Source organism: Anneissia japonica, unplaced genomic scaffold, assembly GCF_011630105.1.
Source record: "Anneissia japonica isolate Jap-2015-1 unplaced genomic scaffold, ASM1163010v1 scaffold1698_len283567_cov170, whole genome shotgun sequence".
NCBI lineage: Eukaryota > Metazoa > Echinodermata > Crinoidea > Comatulida > Comatulidae > Anneissia > Anneissia japonica.
The window spans coordinates 175,535-186,813 of record NW_022747456.1 but is presented as its reverse complement, the minus strand read 5'-3'; the positions used below and the strand labels follow the sequence as shown (position 1 = coordinate 186,813).

The window sequence follows — 11,279 nt, the reverse complement described above, 5'->3', positions numbered from 1 at the left end:
CATATACAACAGGTTGGAAAAGTGCGGCCCGCGAAAATGAATTAAAAACCCTATGTGTGCGGCCTGCCAAGCAACATTGGCTAGAAAACATCTTATTGTTTACGGCCAGACGCCGATTATGTAAAAAGTAACATTAAACTGAGAATAAAGTGGTGTAAAAGCAGTGCTTTGAGGATTTTGGAAACTCAATGGAAACATCAAAGTTTGGGTGCACTTGCATGCAGTTTGAGTGCATTTAGCACTGTTTCTGTCATTATTTGATTAGTTATACCACAATGCTACGCAGCAACATTGATTCTATGTTACTTCATTATAATACAAGTAGGACTTCTAGAGTATTCTTTGGCAAACAGTATATCAACAAACAGTATAAATTTTTTATTTTATTTGATAGACTATTTCCGATACGATACTCATATCACTTTCCATTTATCCGAGCTCTGTTTTCACCATTATTTAATTATATAAACAGAGTGCTACACACAAAAATTAATTATATATATATATATATATATATATATATATATATGTTATATATGCATATTTGAAAATGATATCTAGAAGTGTATTCGATATTATTGCCTTCATACCATTACTTGAATGTGATATTTAATTTATGTCTACATAATTTCATTTATGCTAAAGTTATCTTACATATACTTTTCTTAATTTTTCTTGATTTTTCTTTTAATTCTTTTCACTTTCTGCATTATATTCATTTTCTATACTTTTTTATTTCATTTCCTTTCCAGTTTTTTATTTTCCTTTCCGTTCTTTATTTTTCTTTAATTTTCTTTTCTGTTTCTTTTCCTTTCAAATACTTACACATGTTTATATATCATTTGAAAATGATAATTAGCCATCTCATAGACATGATGTCTATTCGATATGAGTGTCTTCACATCATTAATTTTAATATTTGATTTATGTTTACATAATTTCATTTATGCTAAATCTAGCTTTAATAGAGATGGTGTTTAATATCTGCATCTATCTCTCTCCCCAGGGAAGATTGGATGATTGAGTAGACTCAAAATCAAAGGGGTTTTAGGTTTTAATTCAAAGAAAATACCACTATGGCCCCTCCCCCTCCCTTGGCTGAAGCTGGCGACGGGCCTGTGGAATGATTTGGAATGAATACAATTCTTGACATGGGCACGAATTTTATTGTAACCAACAATTGAAATACCTTAAATTAACCATTGTATTCGGAGACATTATATTGGGCTTATTCGACTGGTTAATTTCGTTGAGTACGAATTTTCGTCGAGTATTATTTTCATTCGACTGGTTCGTGAGATAGACTTCGTCGACAACGAAAATTAACGTAACCAGAATGCGTTAATCAGCGTTAAGTTATGCACGTGACCAAAAAAAATATGGCCGATTGGTCAGTTTAGCAACAACATTTGCGTTAATATAATTTAGATTAAATTTCAGAAAATAAAAATTAGAATATTTATTACCCACATTGAAGTAAAAAAATAATTGTAGGCTAACAGAATCCAAAAACTGGATGAAAACATTTTTTACGAAAAACCCATACTGCCACAATCCGAAGCAGCCTTGATTACGCAGCGTGATATCGCGGTAACTATGCAACCATTTTGTTTTGTCGAGTATTTACCAGCTTTCTATTCGACTGGTCGTCTTCGTTAAGTATGATTTTACCACTGCGCAGGTGGGCGTGGTTTAACGAAGAACGACCAGTCGAATACGGCCGTTCTTTTGATTATAGGTGGATGCTGGGTTTACCAACTCTAATATTCTGTCAGCTTTTACTGGGTTGGATAAGATAGGTGACGAGTATTCGAACTGCTTCTATAAGGGTGGCGCTATGATGATGAGGAAAGATAGTAGTCTTGCGTCGTGGTGGAATCCAGCATTTGCACGTCTCCAGGAAACTACGAAGTATAAGGATATTTGTGACAAAGTCGCCGAAGTCCATGGTAGGTGGATGCTTACATTTAAATAGAACAAATTGTATCTAATATTCAAGGGGTTTTTTTTTATTTGTTTTTTGTTTTTTGTTTTTTTTTTTTTTTTTTTTTTTTTTTTTTTTTTTGGTATTTTTTTTTCTGTTCTCGAGGGCACTCACATCAAAATCTCTTGGTGTATTCCAGCCAATACTTGTCTCTTGGAAGTCTTTTATGATTAATCAAAATATCCATTATACATGCTCGATTAAAACCACAAAAACGTAGGCCTAATATCATCCTCACTTTGTTATTTAAACCGCGCAAAATGGACGGGAACCATGCCACATTATATCACTCATCGTTGATGGCGACATAACAAATGCTCAGCATGAGTCTTACAATTATCATGAAACTAAAGAAAAAATGCCATGGTTGATTTCATTTTTTTTCCCTTGTGGTCAGTTTCAATTGTTTCAGTTTATGTAATAATGATACACTTTAGTAATCCATTATACGTACATGTATAATATTAAAATTTATTTATACAACTACAGACATTACACATTCCGTCTACTATATTTCTATAATATAATCTAAGCACGTAGATAGACAAGCAAAATAAAATGATTGACGGCGTCACTGTAAAAGCAATAATCGTCATATCAATGTGATAATTAATTATGTCATGATTTCTAAAAGTTCATTTCATTTCATTTATTTAACCGAAAACAATTACAATATAAAAGGATAAAACAGTCAAAAAGAACAAAAAAATACAATAAATGTTGGTCTCCGATTCCCCACAAGGGCCGGCGGGATAACCAAAAAGTAAAATAAATTACTGTCAAAGTGGGTCTCCATCCGATGTGGGGAATCAGAGAACAGCAAAACACACGGAGAATTCTATATACATATAAATATAAATTACGGTACAATATAGAAAATAATAAGCACTTCAATTACAATCATTCAATCGTTAGAAGCATCCTTGTATTATTTTAAAAATATATATTTATGTGATTTGAGTTTATTTTTTACAAATTAGTTAATGATAAAATTAAAAGCAAATCGGATACAATAAACAAGACACTCAGAAGATCCGATATGCAGACATGCCCAAGCATGATAATTGCAGTCATTGAAAATTATGGTTATAATAGTGTTTCCTGAGTTGAAATTATCACGGACTTCCAACTGGAGCTTATCCCAAAGAATGGGAAAGTAATTCAAATTGGAAAACTTAAAAGCATTAGTCCGGGCAAAGGCATGCCTGAAAAGCAAGTCTTCTGAGTGTCTTGTGTTGATCTTAACAAATTTCTGACAATCAAAGTCGCATAGACAGTAAAAACATTTGAATACAAATAAAATTAAAATATATTCAAATCTAGCCTTCATAGAGTCTGTCATTGCAACATAATACAGAACGAATTCAAAAGGGATGCTCATACGGGTTGCCTTTTTCTGAACTTTTTCAATGGACCTGATGTGTCCAGCCTGATATGGAAACCAACTGGGCATTCCGTATTCAAAAATCGGTCTCACGAGAGAGTTAAATAACATAGTAAAAGCATCAGAATGATTATACTTAAGGGTTCTCTAAAACCTAAGAGTTTTAGGCCCCTAGAAGTAACTTCATTAACATGAGCGCCCCAAGAAAGATTTAACGAAATATTAAGACCAAGGTACTTATGACAGGATGTAATCTGAAGGCAAGTATCGTTAACAAGATAGCTCAAGTTTACCGTATTAATCTTTTGCATAGCAAATACAATACAATTATATTTAAATAAGATATGTCTTAAAAATGAATAAATAATTAGCTTTATTGCTTAGTAATAGGTGTAGCATTAACAAGTGCATCAGGATTTTATCTGTTACTCATATTATAAGTTAATCGTGAAGTCATCACTGTAACTCCCAATGTTATTTTCCTATCCCAAACTGTGTACTGATTTCTCATTAGTGCGCGGTTTACTTGACCTTTTAGGTTCGTGTGCAAAAGGCCAAAAGAAAATGTATCACTCAGCCAATCAGGATTTTTTTCATGCATTAATCTAACCTTAGTAAATAATTTCCACTGGTGTATAATACGCAACTATATTAATGGCTTAATATATAATACAACCAATATTATAAGACCTTATGCTAATCCATCTAATTCTAACGCGTTTAAAGTTAAGTACATAACTATTTAATAGAATGATTTGTTGTCATATGATCGTTCTTTGGGGCAGTCACATGACCAGTAATGTTAATACATAGCATTTTCATAAAACAATAATAATTTCACATCTAATCATTAAGATGTTTCTAAAAATGTCTAGGAAGAAATACATTTTTCAAAGTTAAAACATAATACCAACATTATTTCAATCTCAAAACTACTTTAAAGATATAACGGCCAAATGCTTTTTCATCTATCTTAATTAAACATAATAATTGTAACAACTACGTACGTTTGCACAGCAAATACATTGTCTCTTGTTTATTGAGTCAATAAGTACTATTGATTTTTAAAATTTTTTCGAACGATAAATACTATACAGCATACATAGTATGAAATCTACAACGTTTAAATTATCATCAAATATATACATACATGCATTACCATATAGCTTTTCTTCTTCTTTTTTGACGGTAAGTAAATTCTTCAAAGAAATGTGTAAACAGTGATGCCCGTATAACGACACGACAACGACACGATAAAAAAAAAATGGGTTTAAGAATATACGACAGCGGTGATCTTGTCGTTATCGTTTCTAGTGTAAATGTAGCTTTGAACCAACATTACCATTATTCTGAGCAGAGGGAGAGGGTCTCGAATAGTTGGATGTTAATATCTTCTGTAACTCTCGCAATATCATGAATGATTATTGCATCTCTGAATGCGTCAACTTGTTCATCAATCGAGTCAACATCAGCACTCTCAAATATATCACGTCTGTAGATGTTCTCTTGGTTTTTAATAAAGCACTCCATACTACGAACCAGTCTACGCGCCTTGCGTTTTAAAACCACTCGTTTAATATCACTAGATCCGTTCTTCTCTTTATCGTAGTGGACCAAAAGTGACAGACGTCTATTGAAGACCTTCATCCACTCAGCTGCAGTGTTAGTAGCGGGCCCTTGTTGATCTAGGTTTAAAATATACCTGTCCAGTGCACTGCTATCAAAGACAGCTGTTAGGTCGGTCATTTTACTTTTATAATTCAACAACGAGGCTACAAACTCTTTTCTGGCATCTGCGATGAACACCGGTTCGCAGGCGAGTTGGTCGTTGATAATTGTCGACGAGTTAATAGGTGGACAAGTACGTGTACTTCGATAGTGCCTTTTGTGAAAGCCTGCAGCCTGTGTCGTCAGTAGGCTTACAGTCAGAAACACAAAAAACAATATTTTTGTATTCCAACGCATGCTTTGTATGTATATACACTACACAAAGTGTACTGGACTTCTCGGTTCGAAATACTGAAGAACCAAAATGTCTTAACATTTTCCAAAGTTCTCCAAACTCTTCCATTTTATATTGTCAACTTGCAGCACAACTGAAACTCTAAAACATTAAGGTTGCAATATCAGATTCGGTTGCTAGTGCACGAAGGAAATTTCATAATAAATAATCGATTGATAATCGTTTCAGAGTGACGTAGACCTAGTCTGTCGATATTCTGTTGTTGAAACTCTAGTGAAAGTGTGGTCGTTATAGGTATGTATTGTGATCTGTAAATGAAGCAACTTTATTGGCTGTAAATTCCCGGTTAAAATGTGTATAGTTTTGTGCCTATCCCTGTCAATGATTAGTTATCTGTAACTTTTACATATATTGGCGGGCCACTACATCACAAGTGTCATAAATCCTTCTTCCAAATATAGAATTAGGAAACCATCGCGTGAAGATTTTGTGTTAATCAGAAATAGATGTACTAAATAATATGTACGCGTGAAACTATGTACAACTGTGTGAATGACATGTGCAAATGTGCGAGTGAGATGTCCAAATGTACGAGTGAGATGTGCAAATATACGAGTGAGATATTTTTTTAGAAGATGGACACTTATACGATTGAAATATACCTTTGCAGGAGTGTGAAGGGCAGTTGTTTGAATAAGATATGCAAGACGTACAAAATAGATACAAATACACATCAATAATGCATCTACAGCTTATATTCCCAAAAGTGACAAACAATTCACATTTTCATTTCTATATTTCTTTAAATTTAACCTTATTTTTTTAATGTAACAAGTTTGATCAATGCAGTATTCAACCCTTAAAAATAACAAATAGTTAAGCTAATGATTTAATTTATCGATTAAACTTTTTTGGAGTGGAATGTTTGAGAAAACATGTTCGTATGATTATAGCCTAAGTTTATAAAATAATAATAACAATATTAATACTAATAATGTTAATTCAAAATGTGTACGTTATAAACTTGTACAATTGTGCCCATGTTATCCCCTAATATAATATCTATATAATTTAAATTTCTCATTTGATTTAATGTACACAATATTCAACGGTATACTTGTTTATATGATAATTTTTTTAACTGTCAGGTAAAGTATTTAATATTACATAGTTGTGTCTCTATATTTCTCCCATTCATATAACCATAGGCCTGCCACAGTGTTAAAACTGCTACTTTGTGAGCGTATTCAAATATACGTTACACTATCACTAGATTTGCAAAGCAAGTACGTATTTTTCAAATTTCGACATTATGCGAAATAAAGTAATAATTAATATAAAATTTACAACCAAAAGATCTTTTTTGCATGGCAAAATACTTAAAATGATATATATATATATATATATATATATATATATATATATATGTTCTTAATCTACAATAACTGTCAAAGGTTTGACTAATCTCATAAAATATGCTTCTGTTTAGCATTACATGATTGCATTACAACAGATTTAAAACGTTCTTAATAACTACAGTATATAGATAAAATAACATGTCTGTATTCAATATTCACCAGTATATTTAATTGGAGCAGATAGATAAGGTGTCAAATAACTGGTTTTCGAGGTCTGCTGTGATTCTTGTCATATCCAGGATGATTATTCCATCTCTGATTGCGTTAATCTGTGCATCAATTGCGTCAACATCAGCGGCGTTGAATGTATCAGTCGTGTAGCTGCTGTCTTGGCTTTTGATGGCGCATTCCATGTAGCGAAGTAGTGCGTTTGCTTTGTTGATTACGCTCGTCCGTTCTGGGCTAGTACTAGGTGTGTTCTTCTGGGTGTCATAGTAGACTAGACGTGAGAGACTACTGTGGTATTTTTTCATCCACTCTATGTGAGTAAGACCCGTTTGTCCAGCCTGTTGCCCTATGTCAATGATTAGCCGGTTTAATCTGTTGGCATCGAATAAACTTGTATCAACGTTCGTTTGAGTATAGTTTGCTAAAGTGACTTCTAGCTCTTCTTGGACGGAGTTCATGTCATCGGGCTTGCACGTGAATTGGTTATTCACGATGGTTGTACTGTCGATGTCTTGACAAACACTTGTCGAGCGTTTGCGTCGGATGCTGAAACCCTCAGAATAGGTTGACAGAAAGACCATGACAATCAAAAGTGCTAAAGTTCTCATTGTTTTGTTTTGATTTTTTTTTTTTTTAGTATTTCGTTTATAGTTCGTAAGTGGCACAAGAGGAGTGTATGAAAAATATTTAAAGTGTCCCTTTTTATAGAGCTACAATGTTGTTATCTTGCAATAGAAGTTCAGCTTCATTACACCAGGACCGCAACACCAATTTATATGCTATACGATTGCCATCATTTATTTCAAAATATCGATTTTAACTTTGCCAAATATCAATAAGTTGTATCTAACTGAATCTAAACTCGTTTGGAATGGGTAATAACTATATGGAAGTGACAACTACTAGTAACTATTTATAATATACATTTCATTCGCTTTCTTAACTATTCGTTATGTTTCCTCATGCTGAGTTCAGTGATCTACCATACTAGTATTACGCCTGTTTTTGTTACAACTCCATACGATACGACTCTACAGTCACACGTTGCTAAGGTAAACTTCTTTCACTCCAAGCTGTTAAAAAGCCGTATAAACTCATTTCTTTTCTATTTTCTGGGTTCACTTCGGTCTTTTTTCAATTTAGGATATATTTTATAGTTCAATCTAGTATTTTTTTATTATTATTATTTACATGTTTATAACTCTTTCAATGCAATAAATTATTACATGATTGCGTTATTTTGAAATTTATTTTTTCTGTACTTTATCTAAGAGCAAGTTTGAATCCTGTTTTCAACCGTCCATCGATAAGTTCGACGTAGTAAACAAACTCTGGCAAATGTGATGTAATAGACCGGAATTCAATATTCATATATTTATTCATCAATGAACCTTTGCGCTAAGCCCCGCCCCTTGGATATTGTTGCTAAGGTCTCACAAATCAAAAGTGTAAAAACACACGCACGTGCGTTTGTGGAACAACACGAGTGCACATTCCTGGTACTGTTCTGATTGGTCAGTTGTCAAGTTTGATTGACACTCGGGAAACGTCTATTCCGTTAATGTTAAGCTCTGTTTACACTATCAAATTTTATGTGTTTTCAAGTAAAGGCCCATTTACACTAGACACGATTACGACACGATACAGATGCGCGCAGTGTTGAAGAATACAAACTACGCGATGATATGTCGTTGTCGTAATCATGTCTGGTGTAAATGTGGCTTAACATATGTTCTCTATTAAGTAATTGAAATTGAAGTAATTTTTTTTCTATTTTACAGGCGATCGTCCGGGCGGCGACGTGTCCGTGATATGTCTTTGAATATTGAAGATGATGATGTTCTAGATAAGTTTACACTTTCCCCCAAGTTGCCTAGAAGACAACTTCGTTCCATCATTAGTGATTGCTGAACAGACGGGAATTTCAAATTTAAGGCCTTTATAAGCTTACGAAAATTCAAGTACATTACTTAGCCCGTGTCATCTATACGTACGCGACGGTGTTTACTGACGCACACAGATGTAAAGTAGATCAGATTCAAAGTGGCCGAGGCAACACATTCTTTTTCTATTTCATCATGTTAATATCCATTTTCTTTTTGGATAAATATACAGTAAGATTGTTTTTTACAACTACTGTTGCTGTTTTAAGTATTAGGCCTACCAATTTGTAGATATTTTATTATTAAACACCGACATTTTGTCTACTAAGTTTAAGCATAGGCCTTTGTTCTGTTTTTCGTGTACACAGGGCAGGGAAGTACATTCGTCACATAAGATTCTATTAATAAGCTCGAATATTACCAACAGTGTTTGCTAATTTTTAAGGTTTATCAAATCCTCGCGTTATATCAATATGCATGAAGAAATATTTTTAGGCTATGATGTCGAAATTTACAAATATTACACCGAGGCCTGTATACAAAATCAAAAGATTTTAGTTCTTCAACTAATTATGTGGACAGTTACCAATTCAACAACCAAAAAGGACATTCTGACTCGGTTGTTAACATTTCTCTTAGGCCCGAACATAAGTTACACATTCATGCTATTACGTAGGCCTAGATTTGCACTGAGCGCCGAATTTGACTGGTATTAGACATTTCGTCGGAAAACCCGGGAAGCTATTTTGAAAAGCCAAATGTGTGTTTACGGTATGCTCACACTAAACTACACAATCAATAATCAAAATTAATGAAGCATTTATCACAATCGAATGTGTTGTTTAAAAAGCCCTAACACTTTAATCGTATTGCATATTCAGTCATTACAATAGCGGCCCCTCTCGCATCATCTGTGTCTCTTATACACATCTAGATGTGTATAAGAGACAGAGATTTTTGGCTATGCCCTCTTCAACTACTGTCTCTTATACACATCTAGATGTGTATAAGAGACAGTGGTGGAACAGAGGGGATATAAATACATATGAATCGAGGTTCAACAGTAGCTTTGATTTGACTTTGTATTACTACAGTTCGCCCTCAATTTAAAAAACCACTCTAATTCCGAGACCTCTTTTCAAAGTACCAACTAACCACCTATTTATTTTTATTAACACTGTGCTCGCCCTTTAATAATGAGACCCCTCTAATTCGAGACCAAGACCATCTTTATGGAAGTACAAAGTGACAAAACGACCTCCAATTTGAGACCATATTTGGAAATATAATCGAACAGATGTTTTTAACAATAAATCACTGTAATTTGAAAAATTGAACCTCAACATTACATAACAGTTTAATTCATTCTCTTTTTATATTTTATTCATTTTTTGTTGTTGAAAAAGCCAGTTTTTGAAAAGAAATTTGTAGTGTTAAACCACGGACCTATTAATAGGTCCGTGGATGTGAACCAGAACGACCTTAACAATAGTTTTTGATTGTAAATCTTTGATGACACGTTAGAATATCATTCCATATAGGCCTATTAGATTGACGGAAGGATAGTGACTTTCATCGTCTATGTTTCGCTAGCTACGTGTCTTTATGTAGTCACTATGCGAGTCCCAGTCAGTTTTTCGCAGTATTAGACCATTTACAGAGAATAATCGGAAGAATTTGGGACTAAACATGCTAGAGGGTAAGGAGCGAAGCCTAAAAAATTATTATTTTCAGCGTGTTTTTAAAGTATTATCTATGACAGGACATACCTATTCATTCAAAAACACAAAATTCTCTCCAATGATCAATACGGTTTCCGAAAGGGATATGATACTGTACTTCAATGGCCCTTCTGCAACTGACAGATAACATTGTGGATGCTTTCGAGAGCAATGCATTTGCCACTGGTACTTTCGTTGATCTCTCGAAGGCTTTTGATACCATTGACCATTCAATGGACCTTTCCGCTAAGCCCCGCCCCTTGGATATTGTTGCTAAGGTCCCACAGGGCGACAGTGTTAAAACATACGCGAACACGTGCGTTTGTGGGACAACACGTGTGTTTGTGAGACGCGCGCGTATTCCTAGCGCTGTTCTGATTAGTCAGTTGTTAAGTTTGATTGACACTCCGGAAAGGTCTATTCTCCTGTCCAAACTTCACAATTATGGCATTCGGGGAATCACAAACGAGCTTGTTAAAAGTTACCTTTTAAACAGACTCCAATGTACTAAATATAATAACACTTTCTCTCAGTTTCTTCCAATGTCTCATGGAGTCCCCCAAGATTCTTTATTTGGTCCTCTTTTGTTTTCCCTATAATAATTATTGATATAAATACGTCCTTCAATCAACTTTTATTTTTTCTTTATGCAGACGACACTACTGCTCTCTATACCAATAAAAATATTCAGACACTTGTTGATGTCGTTAATCAAGAACTTACTGTTTTCAATTATTTTTCTGCTAACATAATCGCTG

The 11,279-nt window shown here is 33.9% G+C and overlaps 1 protein-coding gene across 2 annotated transcripts in view; it reads left to right on the top strand.

The window, feature by feature from the left end:
- The window catches only part of LOC117120496 (arginine-binding periplasmic protein-like), a 43,646-nt gene extending 33,938 nt beyond the window's left edge, over positions 1-9,708 (top strand). For both annotated transcript variants that reach the window (XM_033265509.1, XM_033265510.1), the window contains exons 7-8: positions 1,739-1,949; positions 8,699-9,708. In XM_033265509.1, coding sequence (XP_033121400.1) covers positions 1,739-1,949; positions 8,699-8,739 — 252 coding nt within the window. In that variant the 3' untranslated portion in view covers positions 8,740-9,708. The remainder of the gene's footprint in view (positions 1-1,738; positions 1,950-8,698) is intronic.
- The last annotated feature ends 1,571 nt before the right edge of the window (positions 9,709-11,279 follow it).